The 25521-nt window shown below is 43.4% G+C and overlaps 1 protein-coding gene across 1 annotated transcript in view; it reads right to left on the reverse strand.

Moving 5' to 3' along the window:
- The window catches only part of syn2b (synapsin IIb), a 44400-nt gene that overhangs the window by 15083 nt on the left and 3796 nt on the right, over positions 1 to 25521 (reverse strand). The window contains exons 2-5 of the mRNA XM_029151587.3: positions 3743 to 3800; positions 2201 to 2292; positions 321 to 477; positions 145 to 234 (exon numbers count right to left, since the gene is read on the reverse strand). Of these exons, the coding sequence (XP_029007420.1) occupies positions 145 to 234; positions 321 to 477; positions 2201 to 2292; positions 3743 to 3800 (397 nt within the window). The remainder of the gene's footprint in view (positions 1 to 144; positions 235 to 320; positions 478 to 2200; positions 2293 to 3742; positions 3801 to 25521) is intronic.

Genomic DNA, 25521 nt, shown 5'->3' on the forward strand with positions numbered 1-25521 from the left:
TTCTTCATCTTCTGCAAACTGCAAAGACAAGATATTTACAGAACTTCAACAAAAAAAGGTAAAACAAAAATAAAAATAGTAATAGGTTTGTAAGCAGCAGCGTTACCACTTACATACAATGCGTAACCATAAAAATATTCTCACCATGTCTTTGTAGTTTGGGTAGAAAGTCTGGTCAATGAGAGGAAACTTATCTGGACCCAGTCGCTTCTGATTGTTAATCAGCTGGGAAAACTGGAGGGAGAAAGTGGTGGGTTAGACGTAAGAACATGCCTGTAACATGTGATACACATGTCAAACACGTTGCCACAGCCGCTTACGGCCCAGGGCTTGTCAGAAAGGTTGTAGATGGAGTCCAGAGAGTTGACGGAGGGGATGCCGGCATACTGCAGGCCGATGATCAGGTTCCTGAAGTCCTCGTTCTGGGCCATGCTGAACGCGTGCTGACGCACCAGGACGAAGTCCGGCCTGAAAGACCTGAAAACACATGCTGATAAGAGGCTTTTAAATGAGACGTTTTACTAGATTTGTCTTTTCCACTGTGTGCGCTGTGGGGCAAATGCTACCGACCCGTGAATTATGGATTTGTACTCTAATTCAAAACACATCTTTGCTAAATACATGGTTATGAAGCCAGAGGTGAGAGAGTGAACCTCCCAGACCTTTTCCTGGGTAACATCAACACTGGCAGGTGAATTAAAAGCGCTTGTGACGTGTGTCACAGAGGGAGCTGTCAGGAACAGCAGCGCAGAGAAAATCAAGAATCCAACTGACGGAAAATGACCCTGCACAAGTAAGAAGAATATTAGCTAGAATTATTATTGTTTGGGTGTCTTTCTAAAGTTTGGTTTGTAGAAGTGTCTATTCAGTAACACAGCTCTGCAGAACAAGTTGTGACCAGTGGGCAAAAACGATGTTTAGTGCAGTTGAACTCAGTTGTTTCTGCATATGTGTATGAGGGAGAAGGAATGTGAGGAAAGAGACCAAACTCTAGTGTGACCACCACCAGCTTCACGCACTGTGAATACTAATCAGGCACTCGAAGGAACTAGAGGACTCTGCTGGAGAGAGCAGCGGTTAATGTGACTGTAATCTCTTCATTACTGACAGTGGGCAGAAAAGGTCGATGTGGTCACGACAAGCAATTTACACGTATAGTCACTGTTGCCAGAGATGCCAGAGTCATCCGATGACTTTCACTGTGTATTTTATTTGTTCGTCAGGAGATTGTTGTATGAATACGACTATCAATTAGCCGCAGTGCTGTACTCCGCATTACTATAATGTGATGTAGGTGGGTATGAGCAAGGGTCATTCCCACATACGCAGTCAATAGTCTCCAGAGCGATGCATACATTTTCATACGCAACTAAAAATAGGCTCAAACCAAACAAATCAACCCCTAATTCATAAGGACTGATTGAGAAATTAAAGTTTCTAATCTTTGGCCCAGATTCCATTTTCCATAAACAGGCTCTGGGCTGATGGAAACACAATGTAGGACTTTCACTGCATTTGCTCAGACCAAGAAGATCATAATAATGTCATGACCTTTAAGAAAAACAGAAAGGTTGAACAAGACAGGAGGAGGTTCTGTGTCAGCTGAAGAACTTTAATGATGTCTTACACTCCAGAAATGCTGTTCACCTATTACACAAACAGAATTCATGAGCACATGGACTGTAACTATGCCAGCAACAGAGAGAAGGACAGTACGAGTTAAGAAACACAGATTTAAGGGGCTTCATCATTACTGTGTAAACATTTACATGTAGTACTGAAATATGAACAATATCACAGCCTCCTCCTATTGTTTAAAACCAGACTCTGTGACTGAAATGGAAATGTAGAGCATGTAATGAAAACATTTGTTTGGGAGTGAGGGGGTTACACAACAGCACAGACTGAGAGCGATGAGAAACATCACAGCTGAAGACTTCAAATCAATAGACTCAGTGCAATTACCAAGACAAAAGTCGATACTTAAAGCTTTTTCTGAATGCAGACACACAAAACAACAAGTCACACTGACGGTTATTTACCGCTGAATTCTCCGTACAGTGAGCTTGTGTTAGGGTGGGACTGGGGCCATTATACTGTACAAGCTTTGAGGAGAGTAACGTGTGTGTGTGTGTGTGTGTGTGTGTGTGTGTGTGTGTGTGTGTGTGTGTGTGTGTGTGTGTGCGTTGCTGCTGCTGACCTGACCACTTTGGTTCCCCCTCTCACGACCTGCATGTCCACGCTACAGGTCCCGTTTGAATGTGAGATGAGGTTGATCTCCGAGAACTCGGCCTAAAAGGAGGGAGAGCGAACACAGAATGAGAGTTTTATCAGTTACACACATTGCTTCTGCAAATAAACGCTCAGGAGCAAGTGTTATTTATTGAATAAACGTGCGAATGAGGTGGAGCAGACGATTATATTATTCTAGCTCTTTGTCACTGGGAAAGAACTGATGTGCACGCAGCCTGGTACGTTACAGTAATTACAATAACTGTCATAACAAACACAAATCATTTTTAATCGTTTGAAATAATTTACTTGAACTGTGGACAAAACGAACTGAACTCTAAACTAAATTACTTACATTTACTTACAAATACATCTGAACAAATATAATTCGCAAAAACAGTAACGGGAGGAGAATAAACACGTTTTGGAGCGGAGCAGCGTTTGCATTGTAGGTAATGGGATGGTTCATTAACAAACTTCAGCACCGTGTGCATGACACACACAGGTGTTCTAGCAACACGGGCCTTCATGCCTGGCCTTTGGTGTGGTTGCAACCATAGCGATGATTTCTCTGTGACTCATTGCTGCCGGCTGCCGCCTGTGTCCTCGCATTTTGGTTTTTGTTTCTGTGGCTTGAGGTCGTATTTAACTGTCAACATCTATTAGGTGTGAAACTGTTTGCTGTGAAACCCCAGAGCAGAGTCATTTCAGATCCAGTAACTAAGTATTGCAACATGTTTTCCTCTGGTTAGGTGGGTCAATTTGGTTTTCAAATACGAAACCAGAATGTCATACACAGTAAATATACTGCATGCAGTAACCACAACATAGTACTCAAAGGACCCATTGAAATGCGAAGCACAGTTGGTTTTGTAAATGTGGTCACAAATGTGTGCGTGGTTATAACGCTGCCAAAACAAAGTTATTACAAATGCAGCTTTTATGATAAAGCGGAGCTGCAAACCAAAGAAATTCAGAGATTTCTACATATCTTGATGAATAACTACATTTACTACATTTTGCTTAGACTCATATTTTTATAGTGACTGAAGTAGTTAAATACTGTGATCTATTGTGTAATCTGCTCAAACTGTAACAAGATGATCAAATGTTACAAAACAGATGCACAATTTTTTTTATACTTAATAATTTATTTCATGTCTTTTTTGTAATATTTTTCCAGTTCTACATTTTATGAAGTATTCGCTCAGTTAGATTTAACTAAAGAAATCAAAGTCAACACTGGAAATACAGTACATCTGTATCAGAGATCTGCTTCTAGGTTCACAACATATTGACACAAACATTGACAATTTAACCCCTGACTTCTTCCTACGCAACGGAGCACAAAAACACAGCATGTCTGAATAGACCTTGTTTTCATTGAAAATGCTCAGGCATTTCCATATGAAGCGTGACTATGCTGCCAGTTGACTTTGATCCCTGATCTGATCCCGTCACCTCTTCACATCATTCTGTGGCATTGTGGGTTATAAAATCAATATTCTACCTGCTCCACTTTGATGTCATAGTCTCCAAGGACCTTCTTTCCCCGAAACACTTTGGCCCTGGAAGAGAAGAGAACATTAAGTCACACTGGAGCTCTTTGCTGTCTGTGCTGCCCCCTACTGGACGCCACCCTCCCCCTGTGGAACAACTAAAAAAAGAAAATGGATGCCTGCACTTTCAACAGGGAAACTTCTTTAGCTATTAAGGGAAATGTTCAAAGCATGACTCAGCAGGCCAGTGCAGCCAGAGCAAAACAATGGGTGGTAACATAAACTGTAGCAACAAATAGTTTTAACGATGAACCGTATCCATTAGTGGACAATTAGAAGTCGCAGAAACAGAGTGTAAGTAAACACGCACACACGCTCTGATGCAGGCCGATGGAGATCAAAGATGCAGACAGATAGGATGGAACAAGCAGAGATTCATACGGGACGCCAGGCAACACACAACACTGTAAAACCATCGCAGATGGATGACACCGTGTCCAGTTACAGCCAATACACTGAAGCTAAAAAAAGCAAGAGCTGGAGTCAGAGACCTGAACGTTTGCACAGGGATGGATGATTATACAGAGTGATCAGTCAAATCTGTAAGTGATATGTTGCCTTCCTTAATGCTTTGATGCTCTAGTTACGTTATAGAGGAAGCTCAAGCAACAGGGTTTTTTCAGCTCCAGCACAACTTCACGTTCTCATCAACACGTCAGTAAACAGCAATAAATCCACCCTTAAAATGATTTTACCTCAGCAAACAGTTTCCAAGAGCACTCTATTCATAATGTGACATTAGATCCATGTGCTCTCCTTGTTCTCCTCAGTCAATGCTGTCAATTAAAAATGTATAGGGCTGCTTACATGTAACCTCTGAGGACCTTGTGTAGTGCAGCACAGAAGCATCTGGCTCGTTAGCCTGGTTCATTAGGATCAGACCATCTGTGAAAGAAACACTCTGAGGGTACGACGCCGTGACTCCTGACAATCAATAACCACGCCAGCGAAATTGGTGACCTTAGAACTCCAGCCATATATCACTGTCAGCACTGCCAGGTAACATTCTGCTGGTGTGTGTGCTTCATTTCAGCCGCTTCAACACACCTACGTGAACCTCCGGTACACGACTTACCTCCTAAAAACCACAGTCTGACTGAAAAGTGCTCCTGCAGAGTAAATTCACACGATTTATTTCAGTTTGATTGCTGATAAATTGGCGCGGGAGCAACTGGATCTCCAGCCGGTGCACAAAACAACAACACGAGATGCAGGGCCGACACGATAATGGGCGATTATGACATTGTGCTAAAAGGCTGCTAATGTAGCCTCATCTAATTCCATCAAACAGCATAATGTAGCCGTCCTGTTGCAAAACAGACCACATGGAAAAATGAGACGAGAGAGCAGAGACGAAGCCGCGTCAGAGCGATGGCTCATGCGCCACATAACACAAGAGGAGGCAACTCATGCACGGGCCGAAAATCCCACATTCAGATATTGTTTGTACAGAATGAACCATCTGTCTCGTTAATGTTCCGCTTCAATATGTTAGTCGCTGGCTGTGAGCTGACCGGGGCCTGTGTGTTGCCCGTAATACGCTGCATCCATCCCAACGGTTCCACAGCATCGCCACACACCAAGTTCGACCGCATGAGCCACACGAGGATCCATTTCGGGCTATAGAGCAGCAAAGCAGCTTACGCTAAAAGCCTGTAAACCATCGGGCTCAAGATAGAACAGGTAGCAGCAGTGTGTCAACACAGCTGCACACACGGCTCACCAGGCCAAACCCGGAACGCTGGGAGCTGCATTTGATCCATGAGTCACATCACTCAACAGGAAGTTGGGAAGACCTATCCAATGCTGTTTGTATAGAACCTGTAGGAGGCCTTCAGTGTGTACAGGCCCAAACAGAGACTGAGACAGAGGCACCAAAGGATGTGTTGCATGTGCTACAAAGACAGTTCAGTGGAATAGTTTTTAAATTAGAAGTTTAGTTCTGCCTTTTAAATGGATTTTGAAATGAATCAGATTCATTTGGCCGGTTTCCCTCTACACCACTGCACGTCTCCAATCCTGATATGAAAAGTCTTTTCATGATCTTAAAGTGCTGATCTATTCTCTACTCAGGTTTCTATAGTAACTGCAGGTGTGGAGCTAAACGATAAGAATTTACACTAATGATGTCCCCACTCTGTAAACCTTAGATGTTTATTTTCCAATTTAGGAAAAAAAAAATTACAAAGAAAAAAAAACTAAACTAATAGGAAAATCATCAAACGATTCGAGGAATAAACAACAACAAAGATGGACACAACAACCAAAAAAACAGAGCACAGTAAAAATTATTAGAAAATATGAAAAACATTAATTTTGACATCCTGACATCACTTTAAAGATGACAAGCAGTCCAGTTAGCAGTGACTGGGAGGCACTGGTGACCTGAGGCACCTGACGACAGCTGGGATTGGACTGAGTGGATGAAGGGATGAGAGGCACTGGAGGATGGGAGCAATACATCAAAACAATACCTCATCTCAACCCAGCCAAAGCCTCGCTGCTGGGCCTGATTAAACAGCTGAGCTCACTCCTCTACAGTTTAGTCAGGTTCACTTGACGCCAGCCCACTTTTATTATTGATCTGTGGAGTCCAGGAGTCTGAGGCAGACACACGGTCCAGGAGAACCTAGGCCTCTGTAGTCAATGCACGGAGATGACGAGGAGAGTGAGGCACGCGGAACTACACTGTGGACCTGGGTGCAAGAGCACAATGAACAAACGCATAATCCGATTCATGCAGCGCGTAACAAGCGGCGGCGTTTTAATGACTTTAATAAAACAAGTGATTGCAGTCGCTGTAAGCATCAGGAAGGTGGACTAATTACACTATATGCACCCTGGTCTCAGTGCAGGTGAATCAGGAAGCAGGAATCGAGAGGAAAGCAGGAACAATAGCGGGAGATTGTGAGCCGCGCTGGCTCTGCACCATGAATTCATCCCCAGTCTCTGGATACTGACTCACTGCTTAAGCTCACAGTGTGGTTTTCAAACACTCGCTGTGAGCGGAGACATTCAAACGCGCGTTAGTGGCGCGAAGGCGATTGTTTAACTATGGATGTCACATAGAAAACGCTGAAATCACGGACGGTGCCAGAAGCACAACATAGACCTCTGCACGGGCACCTTGTTTATCCCCCACCCTCCTATTCATCTTTAATGTCATCACACGCTGCATCATTCCCAGGCTTCAATGTGTCGGACTCATTCGTACAGCTGCAGTGATTTGCTCAGAGATCCGTCAAACGCACAGAGGCCCTCAAAAAACAAAAACAGATAATGCACGAGCATGATTTTTCCTCCTCAGTGCGTCCCCTGAATTATTCAGCTGCAGCGCAGCAGGCTGCGACGCCTCTGCCTGCCATTATCCGCCTTCTCCCAGCGCTGCGGGAGGCCAGGTGTCCCGGAGATGCATATAAATGTGTCTCTGACTGTGAGCAACACGGTGCAACTCTTCAAGGAGTCACGTGTGCAGCGGAGGCCACGCCTTTTACGTCCACAAGGTTAGGAATGCTAACATTTAAAAACCACTGGCTTGTAATCTTTTGACGTTGACATCCATTGACAAGTGAACATACTCTTAGAGTGATGAAATATTTATAGGAATTAATCATTTTCACACAAAATATCCTGCAGCGACAAATGAATGTGATTGACATTCACACTTTGCAAAACTGGTGCTTAATCAGTAAATGCAACCAGTTTGTGACATTAACAACAGCATCTGTGATAAAACCTACGGAGCAGCAGACGCACACGCGTGGCTGGAAATGTGGGCCTGTGTACTGTGTTACAGCACATCTGCCGTCCTGAAGAGACGGCTCATCTAGGGAACATCTTGAAACTAGCAGCAGTGTTGATTGTCTTCTTAAGGTCTAATTGAATCCCGTCTGTGTGTGTGTGTGGTGTACATGTTTTTCCTTCGACGTGGAAAACCATGTTTTTGCTTTCAAGGTGAGGACGTTGTGGTTACGTGGGGACACTTGTCGGGTTGTGTGTGTGTGTGTGTGTGTGTGTGTGTGTGTGTGCACAGGCTGTGCTTCCTGTCCTTGGAAGCAGTGACTGATCTTTTTCATCTTTTTTTGTCCTTGTAAATAAACAACTTGATTTAACTGCCAGTTGCACCTTCCGTCACCACCTCTCAGTTTATTGCAGCTTCTTAGAGAAGTGTTTCCACACAGGCCAAGCACAGACTTACTATATACACATGTAAACTCAAATGCACATTAATGCTGCTCTCACCACTACACAGCTACACAGTCCACACCTGCAGTCCAGAGTCAGACAGACAAGTGACATCGACAGCAGCTGTAGCAGCAAATTACCAGAATCAAATCTGTCCAGGCTTTTCAAAATGCTAAATCCTGACAGTGTTTGGTTGTAGTTTGGTTCTCCAATGTTTTAAAAACACACATCTGCTAGGTTTTGGCCATGAAAGACAATGAGACTGATCGGTACTGTCAGTTCTTCACTGTCAGTCAGTTATTAATATTCAAATGAATTTGTAAACAGGCATGAAAGAACAGAAACTGACACACGGAGCAGTTCACTGACAGCGTACATGGTAATTGGAAAATATATTCCTGTCTTCTCCTATAAGCACAAACACGAATGTGCACATTTTATGCTTTAAGTTTATCTAAGATGATGCATCAGAATGTTTACAGTATGTTTACTAAAGTGAATGCTAACATCAATATAAAGTTTGTACTACAACACACTAATATCTGCCCAGATGCTATAGTGTTCATTTTAAAAACCCTAAATGTTCATTTTAATAACCCTAAATTCATCAAATGAAGTAAAAGGCAGTTTTATAGGCTTCAGATGCCTTTGAGGGTCCTTGTTTTTGCCAAAGACCACACTGACATTTCACAACAGTACTGAGAAAATGTCCCATAAACACAAATGAAGTGACATAAAGGAACACACACAGGCTAAAAGGAAGCATGCACCAAAGTAAAAGCCCCGTCCTCCAGTGCAGTACAGTGAAGAAGGCCGCATCATATCTGGATGCATTGCTGCCTCTGGGCAGGAGCTGTTTGCCATCGTATAGAAAATCATTTCAAGAATCAAGAATCTGTGTGATGCAGCAAAACAATGACCTGGAAGCGAGACCTACAGGATGTGTCTTATGAAGGCGAAGAAGAAGCAGTTCTGAGTCCAAATCGGTTGGTGGAAAATGTGCAGTTCCAATTTACAGCTAGGGTCTGTTGCTCAGCAACATGCAAAGCGCTGTTTATGCTAAGGGCCTGTACTGTACATCATTCTGTTGATCAGATTTACTGTGTCCAAAGTGACTGCACCATCAGAAGACCATCAGAGGCTGACACGTAGAAATGCTTTTCATCCCCAAACTCAAATTTAATTCAAATCCCAGTCCCTATTCACAGACAGAAGTGTGAGCACACAAACTCACCTCGAGCACAAAAGTGTTGCCTCTCATTGTTACATCAGTCTAGACTGAACTTGAAATAACAGTCGGCGGCTGATTCATGGCCCAGCCAGGTGAACCTGGGCTGAGTCCTCTTCCTGCTTTAATGGGGGGTTGAGACAGATTGTCTGTCCACACAAAGACTGAGACAAGATAAATCACTGCAGACGTCTGTGTCATGGCCTCACACAAATGAGACTTCATGCGCTCTACATCCAGATGGCTGTTGTCTTTCTGTTCACATAGACTTAATGCAACCCTGCATTTAGATGAACCAAGACTGTCTCGTGTAAAGGGAACAATTTCAAGGTTGAGTGGGCTTCTGAAAGAAGTCGCCCACAAAAGGTGCCTGTGAAAAGATACTGGAGTTTGTCTCCCGGCAGCAGCTTCACGTCTACAGTATATCTACTCTCGGGTCCTTGTGCTAATTTCGTGTTGGCTGAATATGTTTGACTCTCGGCGCAGGTTTCACATTTGATGCGTGTGAAGAGAAGATGAACTCGGCCGTCTCCGGGTGAACTACGCGTTTCAGGCACAGATTCTCTGAGCGTCACAACCCAGATGCCACAGTAGATCATTTCATGTCCAGCTGTTATGTAATACTTTACTTTAACTGATGTTACTGACAACACCCCCGCTGTTTACTGATTGTCCTGTCACTGCAAAAACAGCCAATCGTGTCCGAGCGTCAGAAGATGCTGGTGCAGGAATAAGACGCTGCCACACAAACGGCGGCGGCGCAGGTAACCAAGCCTGTAGCTGGCCGTCGAAGCAGAACCCGAGCCGTCGCAGGAAATTTACTCTGGATTTGTGTGATGTTTAACTTAATTATAGCATCGTAAAGGCTTGTCATGATTAATTATACATCAGCCGACTTATCAGGTGAAGTGCCCCGCTTCAAGCACATTAACGCATGCAAATTAGTACATAGTCTCCGAAGCCGCTCCCCACAAACTCACCAGCATTTCACTGACACAATGTCCCTGTTTGCAAAGTCATCATCACCTCACTTATTGTTTTGCTGAGAACTTGTACGGTGTTGGTGTGCGTGCGTGCGTGCGCGCGCGTGCGTGCGTGTGCGTGCGTGAACCGCCCACGCCGCCTGTTCGTCGTGACCGTGCTCAGAGCAAGTGTTTAATTTTAGAGAGAGAGAGAGACGGACGGAGCGGGAGATGGGCAGACAGACAGACAGACAGGCGATGAGGGGAGGATAGAGATGCTGCTGCCCACCGCCCACCACCAGGAGTCACACACACAGGAGATTCAGGTTACTACAGCCAGCTGGATGGAGGACGCATGCTGCTGTGCTAGCCAACCGTTCAGAGCGTAGCAGCGAGTCTGCAGTCGACTCCTGCAGGCACCGTTTCATCACGACACACAAACACACCACGACGGCCAAAAAGCGGACTGAGATACGTATCATCCAGTTTATGGCATGTTTGCGATGGTTCGTATCTGTTAGAGCCCATGTCTGCGTCACAGAGAACAGCTTCTGCTTCATCAACAGCTGCACAGACAAGACACTTCCAGGCTACTTAGAAAAGACCTGGCCTAAGTCTAATTAGTGAGTGACGATCACTAGGTGCTCTAGAACCACTACCAGACTGACAGCTATGATTATTCCAGTACATATGAACCTGGGTGTCATTTATAACTCATATACTATATAGAGATTAAAGCTTTGGCAATTACCTGCACCACTGCACAGAGGACCCCCCAATACCACTGGATACTGACATTGAGCCAGACCTCTAAATGCCCTGATCACTTTTTAGTCGATCCCTCAATTACTGTTCCCCAGGAGCAGTAGTGAAGCCTGTTCAGATGTGAGCGCACACCTCAGCAGACACACCAGAGGGGTCTTCCAAATTACTGTTTACTCAGACACTGCGGAGATAAACTGCTGCAGCTTCACAGGGGCGGCTTTTTAATACCACTGTCACGTAAGGAACGGGCTTTCAAAACAGACACCGCATTTGCATAAACTGTTATTCATCATTCAGTCATTTAAAACATTAATTAAGACCCTGTTTGAGGAGTCTAGGAATAAGCCAAGGCCTCTGGATGCAACTTAACTTTGTTTTAGGCAAAGCCACACATGAAACTCTGAAGCATATTCAGTCCACTGCTTGTATTGAATCTGTTAATTTAGCGCATGGATTAAGCATTATGCATGAAAACTGCATTTGTGTTATAGACATGTGTTTTTCTTCAGCCCACCCAGTCTGCTGCTCTTGGTTGCTACTGGTTTAAATAAGAGCATCTCATTAATATTTCACATTATCTAAACTATAGCAATATGTCAAACCTTTTAAAATAAAATGTGCATTGAAGTTTTGGTAGAGGACATGTAAGAGAAAAGGGGCTTATAACTGTAGCACTGCTGGGACTAGTTGTTACTGCCACTCAGCTTCCAATACATTTACAGTAGTACTGTGGTTTTCAGAACAAAGCAAATTAAAGTGTTGCTTTAACAATGAGTCCCTATGGTAGCACATAGCTGCACACCACACTGCATGAAGGTTAGTGCTTGTACTGCTCGGTGGTCAGTTCTGTTCTGTGCATAATATAAATGTGCTGGAGCAACCGTGGCCCAAATGCTATTTGCACGGCAAAGCGCTCAGTCTTGCACGTGTCAGAATAAAATGTCCCCCACTGATGGATTATTACAGTACATGAAGCTATAGATATCTCCCCCATCTCATAATGATCCTCCCTGAAATGAATCCTGTCTTAGTTGTCCATCTGGAGACAAGTCTTCCTAAAATGACTCTTCTATGAATAATCATTTCTGCAGCGATCCTCCGCATTGTACTGGATTGGATTCTTACTACAATTCTTAACAGTTACAGTTAATAAACGACACCTGTCTGCTCCTGGAGCATAAAATGACAGAAGCGTGTTTCCCTACTGGGTTGTGAGTGTAGCGCCTGTGTAATTCAATGTAGAAACAGACGTCAATGTGATTTGAGCAATAGACCTCTGATATGTGAATCATCTGAGCAGAACAGCTGCACTAATAACGTTTTTATAACGGCGCTACAGGCCATCTGCAGCGTCTCAGGCTGCATCAGTGTGGCACAAAATTAAATCCGCGTCCATGCAGGTTTCGGAGCGCACACAGGCTCGGGCTCTGTAAGCTAACAGACAGCACCGTCTCCCCTCAGCGGTTTGTTTTAACTCACGAACTCTCCCGCAGAGAGCGTGAGTGCAAAGCAACGACGAGGAGATGTTATCAGCGAGAGTGCGATGACAGGACGCCGTGGACCGACTCACAATTCGTAATGGACGTGCTGCCGGTGATGGTTGGTAAAAAATGAAAATAGCTTTTATTAGGGAGGTAAAAGAGATAAATCCCAAACCACATGCTGCTATTCCAGCACCGCAAGATCATTGAAACTCACCCAACACTCTGTAAGACAATATGGAGGCTCACTTTCACATGCGTATTACTGCATTTGTCCCAGAGAGGCGCTCCACAAAAAATAAACACAGCAAAGAAATTCAGCAGAATTGTGCTCAGCTACAAAGTGAATCAGACACTTTGGTTAAAGCTGCACAGTGATGCACACGCAGCTTCAGGAGATGCAGATGGGCACGGAGAACACTTCCAGTCAGGATAAATGAACCAGCTTGTGTGTTTACAATGCTCTGCACCGCACAGTCGGAAAGATTAATGAGTTATGATTATAATCCAGTTTGGCTCAATCGAATGCTGCCGGCAGCTCCTACGGGAGGAGAACGCGTCGCTGGGGTGGTAACTCCTGCTAATTGAGCAGGCATCGGGTAAATGTACACATTGAACCCTTTATAGAGGTGTTAAAAAAGTCCGTCTGGTGACATATTGTATGAGAGGACGGTGGCAACTCACACTTATCTTTTAAAGCCTCCTAACGTCTTTGTGTGTAAATATAAAACTTAACATAAAACCTCAGCGAACAAGCAATACATTCTGTGGTAGTTAGCGAGCAGCTGTATGTGATGTGATGTATTCTCCTCCAGTTGTGCTTGTTAAGCTTTAATACCAGGCTCCGGCTTGTTCTTTACAGATGTAGGTGTTTTATCATCTCATTTATCTCCCTACACAAAAGAACAAGCACATTTGTCCAAAACTCCCCAGAGAATCCTACAACCCCTTTAAATCTCTCTTCCTCTATCCTTACATCACAAACCATTCTGAATTCTGCTGATTGACTGCACAAGCACTCGGGGATCACTGAATTAAAAAAGATATACAGGTAGCGACGCACAGCCTGTTGTGAATCGCAACCCAGAGCAGGAGATTAATTAGGGATGCTCACGCTCAACAATGCGTGCCAGTCTTTAATGCAATTTCCTTCTTTCATGCTTCTGCATAATGGCTCGTCACATAGTGGCGACGCCGTGGACCTCTGCTGCCGCCCGGTTCAGTGCAGCTCATTAATTGCTTCTCGTGAGGCACCTGATGTTGTTATTGTGTGGGTGTGAATGAATGTGTGTGTTTAAAAGGGGGCAGATCCGCGCTGGCTGTACAGTACAGCGTGTCCCTTTGCTCTCGCTCTGCAAATGTGCCTTTAGAATAAGCAGCACTCGTGCCAACTGTCGCTTAGAGATAGTTTGAGGAAAACGGACCACGTTAGGATTCAGGTATACGTATAGTAGTGGGCTCCTCCTGTCCTGCAGAACCAGCTCCGACTTCCATTTGTTCTACTTTTAGAGATGGGAAGCAGGTGTGTGTGTGTGTGTGTGTGTGTGTGTGGGTGTGGGTGTGAACAGAGGGGGAGTCTAGGGACCCCTGGAGGCTGGATGGGTTAGTGCTGTCAAAACAATAAGCAAAGCCTCAGGAGGCTCGATGTGGAGCGACAGCGACAGGACAGGACTTGTGACACGGCCCTTACATCAGATAACGAAAGCTCTGGCATAAAAGCTTGTCATACTGTTAATGATGTTAATGACGCAGAAGAGCTAAGACAGGAGAACAACATTTGATCTTAGTCTTAACCCAGACCTGGAGGATCTAATGATGATGAATGTTAGAGATCAGTTATTTATCAGAGCCTCAGACTATGCGGAACAAGCACAGTAATTACTCCCTGTAGTGCTTCAAAATGAATTCCGAACTTACCCTGAGCAGAATTTAATTAGCGCTCACAAACAGTGACTCGCTGGTGACGCCTTTGTCCAACAGACTCATACTAAATGTTAGAAATGGGAACAAGACAAGCGCAAATAAACAGACAGTTTAACGTGTATGAAAATAAACAAAATATGAAGGGAATAAACTAAATGACATCCCAAGCTTACAGTTAGGGTCCCACAGGTATCAAACATACAATACATGGGACATTGAAAGATGGGCCTTTTAGGTCAAAAGGTCACAGACACTACTGGTCCCAGTAAGATTACCAGAGGGTTTAAGTAGAGGATGACTGTCTACTATAAAGCTACTCTCCTCTGCTCCATTACATGATTCAGGTATTATTCCATCAGGGTAATAAATAAATGGCACGTGGGAACAGAGGAACGCAGCTGCAGCACTGGATACAGTGACACTACAGCGTGAATATTTTCCTTAGCCGAATTTCTTGCTCCATTTATATGTGTGCATCTGAAGCTGGAGGTGTTTCAGCCTCGCTGTCATACTCTCCGCCCCCGCTCTCCTCGTCTTATCCATCACTGCTTTACTCCCTCTGCACCTCGATCTGCATCCCGTCTGTCCTATGACCTCGTCCATCTCCTCCTCTTCCATCCTTTCACCCTCCTGTCGGCCTAGAACTCTGTGTGTGTGTGTGTGTGTGTGTGTGTGTGTGTGTGTGTGTGTGTGTGTGTGTGTGTGTGTGTGCCTGTGTGTGTGTGTGTGTGTGTGTGTGTGTGTGTGTGTGCGTGTGTGCGTGCATGTGTCTGTGCCTGTGTGTGTGTGTGTGTGTGTGTGTGTGTGTGTGGAGATTGTTGAGCCTTGACATGGCTGAGTGCAGCGCCTGAGGGCAGTCATGTGCTGTGGTGCTCAGTCGGACGATGGGGACACGTGTCAGAGATCTTTGCGGTTCAGCACTAACCTGACGATAACCCTGGCTCGTTTTTTTTTTCTGTTTATTTGTGCATTTATGTTTTCCCTATTCATCTCATCTCAATGCAATGTGTCCACATTTAACGTTTTTTTGAATTTAAACATCAATCCTCTCTCACATCTCTCACATGTGAAAGCATGTCCTTGCAGGTGTGTTTTTTTCTGCACTCACTTCCTATTACCCTGTTCTCCCATTTCACTAACGCCTCCTGACACCGTGGACATGAGGGTGAAGGCCGATTCTCTCTACACCGATCCTGGCTTTTACAACCTTGGTTTCCATCCCTTCTCCCCGGTCCCTTCTCTTATTCCTCGACATGAAACATAGTTTATCTTCATTAATACTTAAAGGCCACAGGACAAGGCCAAGCACTGCTTAATGTGCTGTGTTTCATTTGTTTGTCATTTTAATATATATTGATGAATGAATGTTTTCATAAAAGCAATGAGGTGAAATTTATCTGTATCCTGCAACAGCAGAACGATGACATTTTCATTTCCAGGTTGTATATAAGGATGAAAACTATATTCTCAAAAACCTCAACATTTAATCCACCTACAGTACGAGACCAGCACATAAGGAAACTACAGTCAACCACCTGTAATGCATCTCCTGTTGAAACTGCCACTCTTCAACTATATTTGGCTCCACTTTTTTAACAACCCTGGCAGCTGTTGTGTAAAAGGCTTACAAATGAAGCTGCACGTCAATGATCCTGAATCAGGCGGAGCCTGGAGGCCCAGAGGACCACGGCTGCCTCGTCCATGATGAATTGCCGGCTATGGTTCCACAGGGCTACTGCACTTCAGCATCACTCAGAGCACCCAACCTCCACCACAGATGAACCACCTGTGAGGCAGACGCTGAAGCAGGCGATGAGATCAATCAAGTTTCATCACCGCTGCCGTAGCAGGTGGAGCGGCGTCTGTTGAAAGGCAACAATAACTAACCAAAACGCACCCACAACACAGTGTTTACTTAATTGTGAAGCTTATGGAATAATATATTACCTAAATGACGATCAACTCTGAAATATCTACTATTTGGAATGTCACCACGCAAAGCGGTGGTTTCACGAGTCTCTGATAAATTAACACTAATAAAGCAAGTCACGTAAACTGTCCCAGGGAATGACTCAGGACTAATTTTCTCTGCACAAGCAGCTCTTTTAATTGCCTTGTTCATCACCAATGATGTCAGCAGAATAAACCAGATTTAGATTTTAATAATTCGGTTCACATACAGAAAAGGAGTCTATTTTTTATAAATTCATTCAGTTTTTTTGGCTTTACTGAAAACACAGGCACATTTAAATGTTAAATATAAAAAACCAACCCAAGCCGATTAGCTGTTTGATGATTAGGAAACAGGAGGAGGACATTAAGCACAGGAGAGCAATGATATGTGTCACACCAGCAGCCTCCATCTTGTCACTTATGTGCAATGTGTCTTTAATGAGGCAGGACTTTGGTTCTGACCTAAAGATCAGTTGACATAAACCATGTCCATGATGAACTGCTTGCTATTGTACGCTATTTGTAATCTGGCAGGTTCCCTTAGGAAACAGCATCACTCCACTAAAGACGACCTCCACCAGAGCTGCACCACCCATGAGGAAAAGGCTGCAAACAGATTAAGGGGCCATCATTCCTGTGACACTGGATAGAGATGTCACTTCACCAACCCTGACTTTCCTGTCCTTTACAACCATCACATCTCACACTGAAGCATGCAAATGTATGAACAGCACCATGTTTACTGCAGCTCCCTATCAGCTGCAGTAAGTCCTCAAAGTGGGGGTTTCAGATGAGCTCGGGGGGGAGGATCCTTTCTGGTCACGACTCGAGGACGGTGCACTCTGCACACAAGCACATACAGTACGCACACAGATGCATACATTAAGCCAAATGGTGACATCTTCCATAATCCTTTAAGCTTTTGTAGAGAAATGCACTAGACAAGTGTGCCACATGACGTCCCCTGAGGCATGTGTGAAATGCAACCATGGGGATGGTTGATGCAGACAACACTGTGCACACAAGGCACATACAGGCACAGCAAGCCCACCCACACTGGCCCACACCTACTGTGCATACGCATATGGAAACACACAAGAAGCAGGTTTTAACACACACACAGACACATAGAGCAGAACCCACAAGCCGTTGCCAGTTAAAAAAGCATCGTGGACAAACTGCATCTGTCCTTGTCTTCCAACCCACAGCAGTGGTCGTTAATCTTTTAGAGAATAGCTCACATGCAGCGATGTGCAGCTACTGTATATCACTTACTTACTCACTTAACCACTGAATTATAAGGCCTTTGATGGAGGAGGGCACAGAATAATAAAAAAAAACTGATATGCAGAGAGACACTGGAACAAAGACTGTCAAAAAGAAAAAGGAAGCAGGAGAACCTCCAGGTTGGAGTTGTGTGGTAGTCAGGGTCTCCAATAACATTTACTATACAGTATGTTTATGCAAATATTATACACATATTATATGTTCAATTTGTCTATCTGTAATGTGTTTATCTGTTAATTAGTCCTTTCTTCTTCCCACGCCAATTCTGTGTTGCACCATGACGTTCCCTTTAACACGTGATCAACATGTGAGAGAATTAATGAATTAGTTAAAGAAAATTGCATTAGAAAATATTTGATTTTTAGAAGCAGCATTCGTTCATCAAATAAAAACCGTATAAGTCTAGATTAGAATGAACAGAGACCGAGGCTCAGGTGCCTCCTGTTTCATCTTAAACCAGGTATGAATTACACACAGGCTCCACCCTGTATAATCCCATTATGCCTCTCTGTTTACGTGGAGTGAGCGTCCGGGTGTGAGTGTGCATGTGCATGTGCGTGTGCTGTTCGAGTGGAGAGGAAGTGATCTCCCGCTTGGCCTTTGCAGTTTGTAGTGTCTCCATATTGACAGCTTGACACCTCACACCCACCACAGAGCTGCACGTCATGGACGCGCTGTGGACCACATGTGGTCTGAGTACGTATGCGGGTGGAGAGAGACAGACAGAGAAACAGAGGGAGGATTATCCTGGGCCCTGTGTAAAGACGACACTTTAATGTGAGGACACTTTATGTTGTTACAGTTAATGGACCAATCACTTAGTAGCTTTGCTGGATCATAGATTTTATTGGAGTTGAAGCGCTTGTTTATAGTCACATGGCCTTTTTGTTAATTGCATTTAATTGCTTTTTCTTTACTGCTTCCATATGGTGTTAATTCACTAACCCTAGTTGTAGTGACAGTATTTATTAGTAGAAAATGCAGATAGAAACATTTCATTATTTTAATTCTTGTGGGGTGTTTTTTAAACTGTAACTATAAAACCTGCTAAGGAAAACATCAATTTTAATGGGTGTGTGTTAGTTAAATGCATCGTTGTGTAACTCCACTCACATGTGATGTGATGTAATGTGACGTCAAAAGGACAGAAATACAGACATGTACGTGTGTGAGTTGCAGTGTTTTCAAAGTGTGCCAAGGTGCCGTCCACCATATGGTCGGCTCTATGAGGCCTAAGGGAATTATTACATGATGCTATGATGGAGCTGGCAGGAATGTTCAAACACTGGCTGGAGAAGGAGGCTTCAGTCAATCTGAAGTCATGGCTAGATTCAGCTACTCTCACTCACACTGTATTTACTGTATAATATCAGTTCAATTGGGAGAAACTCTTCCTTCATGGCAGAACGTCTCAGTTTGGCAGAAGAGGGAGAAACAGGTGTCACAAACAAAGGTGTCAGACAGTGCAGGACTGATGGTGGACAGATGCAGGCTGGAGTATGTGCAGTGTGCGGTTTCCCTGGTGTTATGTGGTACTTCATGCTCTCGTTGCAGAAATCATGTTGCCTGCTGCACAAAGTGATGACAAAACACTAAAGAACCAAGGTCAGAGCTGTCTCATTATCTAAAACCACTTTATCTTCCACAGACCACTTTACCTGATTAATATTACAGTGTATCAGTGACCCCTGTAGAACCTCAGCTTTCAAACATGACAGACGCTTATTATTCCAAGCCACTGATGTCATCAAGCTTCCGTTAAAGACTTTCAATTACATACCTGACGATGGCGCCTGTGGAGTAGTACGTGGAGTAGGTACTTTCATCTACCCAGTCTTCAGTCAAATTAGTTAATTTCATATTAAAATTAAATGAATCCAAAGGAGACTTTTATCTGTGCAGCTCACCCCTATTATCAACTACTGATAGGTACGTAGAGAATTAGGAAGTAAAATCTATACTAACTCACAGACATAGATATATTTTAGTGTCTACAGAGTTTGTTCTAATTTAGACAACACATCTGTGCATGTACATAAGTCGTACTCTGGGCCTGGAAGATAATCTTCATATCAGTCACTGTAAGGCCACAAAATGCTTCCCAGGGGGGCAAAGTAATTGAAATTACTAGGCTGTGTCTTTTTTGCCCCTCGCGCCCTATTTTATTGTTGTCTTCTCTATGTGACTGATGTGTTCTAATAAGAGGAGGTACTATTCTGTTATCCTGGCAAGTCCTCTCCTGCAAGGGCCAAAGCGTGCCTCTAGAGACCAAATAAAACGTAGAAACAATGTTCCACTTGGCTTCTGACGTGTGGGCAACAGCAAGACTAAATAGTGAGCGGAGCGGCCAGCGTTTAAAGCTGGCTTTAGGGCTACCTGATCCTTTGATGGATCGAACAGAGGCAGCGAGAAAAACAGACGCTAAGTGATAGATACTGAGGGAGAAGAGCCAGACGCCCCATTTGATGCAGCTTCTTGTTATACACCACAAGTAGCTAATGGTGGTGCGGGGAATATGGAGATTGGAAATCTTTCCTCTGCTGAGCTAATTTCCCCCCACATCTCTTCCCTTTCATGCCGGTCTTTCCAGCTTCCTCTGTGATTAGCACTGTTCCCCTATCTGATTCCTCTTCTCCCCATTTTCCTCCCTCTTCTTACTCTTCTTCCTCTGTCTGACAGATACTGCTGATTCCCTGCTGACTCCAAAACTAACAGTGTTTTACATCGACCTAGGCTCGGCAGAGAACAAACAAAGGCACGCTGAACGTCCTATTCTCACAACTCACAGACAAAACGCACATACGATGCTCCATTTAATTCTGCTAGAGGGAACCCAGAGAACCTCAGAATTACTCTGGGAAGCCCACAGCCCTTATTTAATCATGCAGCAGACATATATGCCATCAGGAAGGTGCTCCTTTCCCAAAGATCTGTACAGAGCTAGCTCAGGGGAAAAACCCTCGCCCAGTCTGCTTATTGCATTGCACTGCACAAAATCGAATTATATGTACTTTCAGGACAATTACAGTATAACCTAATGGCATAAGCTGCAAGACAAATGCAACATTAGGCCTTGCAAAAGAACCCTTCATAGGAGCAGATTTGCTCTTAAGAGGTACGTTTCAGAGCATCTGTCTAGTCCCCTATTGTGAGCTATAATATTCTGTTCTTACTGTCACATCACCTTCATATTAGTTACTGTATATTGGTGAGTTGTGGCACTTCTCAGCAGGCACCCATAAATCCAAGTTACATGTAATTGTACATAGTGTTAACTATATGATTAGAAATTATAGAAGGAATCTGAGCATGTAATTAAAAAGACTAAATATATCCTATCCTAATACAGAGAACAACCAAGCACTGATGTCACTGAGGGCTTTGGAAAATGTTTAGTGCTATGAATACTTTTAATAGCCTGCAACTTGGTCGTAACCACAAAAATACAACACATATTGTCTGTCAGCCTAAAGAATGGAAATAAATCTTGTTAGTAAATCTCCATGGAAACTAGGACAGCAGAATTTGTCAAAGCCAACAGGTTAGATGCAAGAGCAAGAATATGCAGGAGAGAGGTCTACTTGGGGATTTAATAAGTACAGAAGGAGAAATCACAGCAAGAGTTGGAAATATAATGTTCTCGAATAAGGAAAACTACAAAACACAAAGCTCTGCACAAAATTGGAACTAATAGTCGAATTACAAATAACCAGTATTTACTATTGATAAATCCAGTATGAACTAAGAAAACAAAGTCACTGCAAAGCAGGAGAGGAAAAAAACTAGCAGTTTAGAAAATATTAGAAAACAAATCACTGCAGAGCAACTAATGAGTCACGCTACCAATACACTGACTTACAACCTCCCAAACCATGGGTCTAGATGAGCTAGAGGTCAGGGGAGTGGAGCAAACAGGTCAAGGTCCTGGGATGACTCACTAGCAGCTAGATCAACAACAAGCGTGAGTGTCAACACAGACCTAAATCAATGAAAAACGTCTGAGTAGCTGCTGTTTCTAAGATGGAGTCACATTAACACCTCCATAATTAGATATCAGTGTGACAATATTGTTATATATATACATAGTTTTCAATAATAGTCACCAAACAGGATGTCTATCTGTTTGGAGCAAATGGCTTACCAGCAGCTACATTTTTAATACAGTGCTTAGGTGATATTTTACCCTCATATAGACTGTTTGCAATCTTGCATTAAAGCTAAAACTAATAAGTGATGAGCCACACTCTGACTTTGGTGGATACTCATTGTCTCTGTTTCTGAGACAATGAGTATCCACCAAAGTCTGTTCCAACTTTCACAGGCATCAACATGCGAAACTGCTTATACTGTAAAAAATTACAACTCGGTTAAAACACTATGAATGCTTTCTTTATGCTTTTTGTTTGAAATAAAGGTTTAAACATAAACATACATACTCTAGAAAATATGTCACTAGAAATATGTGGAATCTCTCACTTATTCTACTACTTATCTGTAAAACTCAGGCATAACAAACGTAACATAAACTGTGAACAGTTACTTGTTGTGATATCGCACGGCACAGTTTTTTTGAAAACATTTTCACCGAGATCACTGAACAGGATTACCCGTTGCCATGGCAACAGCGGACCATTTCACCAGGAGGTTGTGACGCTGATCGCCCTCGTTTATGGGCCCGCTCATGGTAAGTAACTACCTGCCTCATGCATAATAACAGGTTTATCTCTGCCTCAACACACATCAGTTACTATTCACATGTGTTTAATGGTGAACAAGATGTATTTCCTTGTATGATACTTTTGAAGAATTCTATGTTTTATCAACTCCATGTTTGACCCTGGAAAGGTGACATTAGCAATCAAGATCAGACAGCTCCTTCCTCTGTACCAGACACAGAACAGGAATACACTGTGGAAAGCTATTTTTAGAGAGAGATGCATGTTCTGGTGCAACCACTTCCTCTTGGACAGTTTATTTATTTAATTGTATTTTTGGGGGGAACAAAACCTTTCAAGCTGTTTGTCTCTTGGAGCTTTACGGCCTATTGAGGTGTAAATTTATGGAGACCGTGCAGCCAGTAAGTGCTGCGCTTATCAAACTGTCTTTGCAAAATGTCTGCCCGTGTGAAAAAACACAAAGTCATGCAAAATAAAGAGAACACAGAATATATATACGGACACAGAGGAGAAATAGTTTTTCTCATTTTTGATTAGCTAAAAGGCTAGCTGCACTTCTAGACACAACTGTAATGGGCCATCTTAATTTCACAAATCATAGATAATTCTGGTTATTAGCCAGTTGGTCTTAACATCTAATATGTTTACTGATAGTCTGGTCCCCAGGGTGCAAACACCAACCATCTGTTTATTTCAGCACTCCTTACAAGCATTGTAGAAAAATTTAATCATGTCCAAATAAAACCAACCACCAAATTACTAAGATGAAAATTGCTATTACACTATGTGAATCTACGCACTGCAGAAGAAGTGGTCGGAACAAGAACTATAAGACCTCCAGTCAAACAGTCAAACTGTAAGATGCAAGGTGAGAAATCTAACCCTGAAGAGGTTTGAGCATAATCCATGAGGCTCTGAATGCTGTTGGACTCGTGTGACAGTAGCTAAGAGGTGCTAGACATCACAAGGTCAGAACTAGAGTCTCCCATAAAATCAACATGACATTGCCAGCAGCTGTTATGGGGCCAGGTTTTAGCTCATAAATGCAACCTGTAGCTGAAAACAGTAATAACTCATAATTCCTTGTCACTGCCATGAAGTGCACCCAGAAGCAAACACAAGCGTGTCCTGCTCTGCACTGTACAGATATGTTTTTTTAAAATACCCTTTAACACTGAACTACTTGATTCCCAAAGCAAGCTGAGAGATGAGACGCTGAGAAATCAGGTGTCGTGTCTATGTGAGATGTTGAAGCAGATACATTAGACTCAAACTCCCTACCTGCTCTCATTCCACCACCGCTGCAGTTAAAACCCAAACTTGATCTCCAAGGCATTTGGTGACAGCGCTGCTCTTTGCTGCAGATCTGTGCATCAACCTGCAGTCAAACCAAGTCTTCCCTATGAGTCACATTAACAAAGTCAAGAGTCTGAAGCAATGTCCTCTGATGGGCACTCGTTCAATATAGTGTAGGTGGTAAATACACTCACTGGTCTTCAGGCAGAGCACACACTTAATAGATACGTAGCGATGAAAGGAGAGTGAAAAAAGGAACGGATGCAGATGTATAAAGAGAAAAGGAAAGAGAGCAGATGTGGCCTTTGGGCTGAAACTGCTGAATCACCATGTCTCTTCTCATTACTTCATCACATCATAAACCTGGAGCGCTTTGTCTGCAACTACACATGAAGAAACTGTTGTGGAAAAGGGCAAAATAGGCGGAAGGAGGAATGAAATGTAAAACAACACATGGGGGGAGGCTGAGAAAAACAGCCAAGTGCATTGTGTGAACATTTAGAGGAAGTGATAACAGGAGATTGTCTGATCTTCTCTTGTCCCTCTTCCTTAATGCTCCCCTCCGTGCTGATATCACCTTGAAAGGCCCTAGAGGACACTGTCTCTTCTCCCATCCATCTTTAACAGCCTCGACTCCCTTACATAATGGCTACACGAAGCTAGTCCAACTCACACACACACACGCTCGTATCATGAATACTCTGAAAATACAACCACTCTTTCATCATGCAGCTTTATTGCCGAACTCCCACTGTGCCCTCTTTTTGTTGCACAGTCAGAAAGAGTCATCATATCAGCACAGTCGATACCTGACAGCCTGGAGAATCACATGCAGACTCATGATACTCGTGGCTGCTTACGCAAGTGGCAGCCACCGTATGAAGAGAGACACCAGCGCTAATTTATTTCAATTAGCGTGTCTGGCTTTCTTTAGTTTCTATTTTGTGCAAAATGCACATTTTAATTATTATATTATTAATAAAACACAAGTTTGATTTCAGTTAAAAGCAAAATTGCAAAGACATGTAGCAAATGGAAGTATAATCTATCTAGAACTATCAGCATATGTTTCTTCAAAGATCTTGTTTGAGTCTCAGAGGTGAGACGTTTTCAGGTACTCTCATTTTCCAGGTGATGAGTATGTTGTAGAATCAACATCTCATGTTAGATTGGAACATCCCAACCTCAACAGTCAGGACAGCTCTGGAATGAAATGGTCACAAATGCCTGGGCGAAAGTATAGTACAGACCAGAACTTAGTTAATTACAACAACATCTTGCCGGACCGTCGACACCACTAGCCGGAGATAGAGACCAACACAAGTTCGCTTTCAAGACTCCAGACATGTGTCCAAACACCACTTGATACACGTACAGAGGTGGCTAGAGACAGGGAGCCTCAGCATTATCCATTGTTGCCAGCTAATATTCATGAGAGAAGTGGAGATGAAAGCTTCTGGGGATGACATCACTCTACTAGTTCAGATATGTGGAAGACAACCAAATGTACCACCACAAACCACATAATTGCAGTGAACACTAACATCAAGCTGTCCAGGAAAGACACCAAGGATGACAGGCTGGATTTCCTGGACTGCGCAGTCATTAGAGGGACTGATGGCAGACAAGGAATCGAAAACTATCTGTTGTTAGACCCTTATCACCCACTAGAACCGCAGAGCAGAAAACAACCCCGCCTCCACAGAAGCTAGGAAAGGTGTGGCTGAAAACACCTACAATAATAAGTAATAAGGTCCGCTGATACCCCAGTTTGGACTTTAACAGACAGACAGCATCAATGAACTCACAAGAGGTCAGTCCACAGAGTCCTTAGGGGACAGTAATGTAGAGAAGAAGATTTGTAGGAGGGGTCCAGGAAGACTTAGATATACAGAGACCAAGACCATAAACACAAGCTATGTTCTGTTTATCAGATGCCCTTTCATCTGATGCCAGATAAATCAGGACCACTTC

Source organism: Betta splendens, chromosome 5 (genome assembly GCF_900634795.4).
Source record: "Betta splendens chromosome 5, fBetSpl5.4, whole genome shotgun sequence".
NCBI lineage: Eukaryota > Metazoa > Chordata > Actinopteri > Anabantiformes > Osphronemidae > Betta > Betta splendens.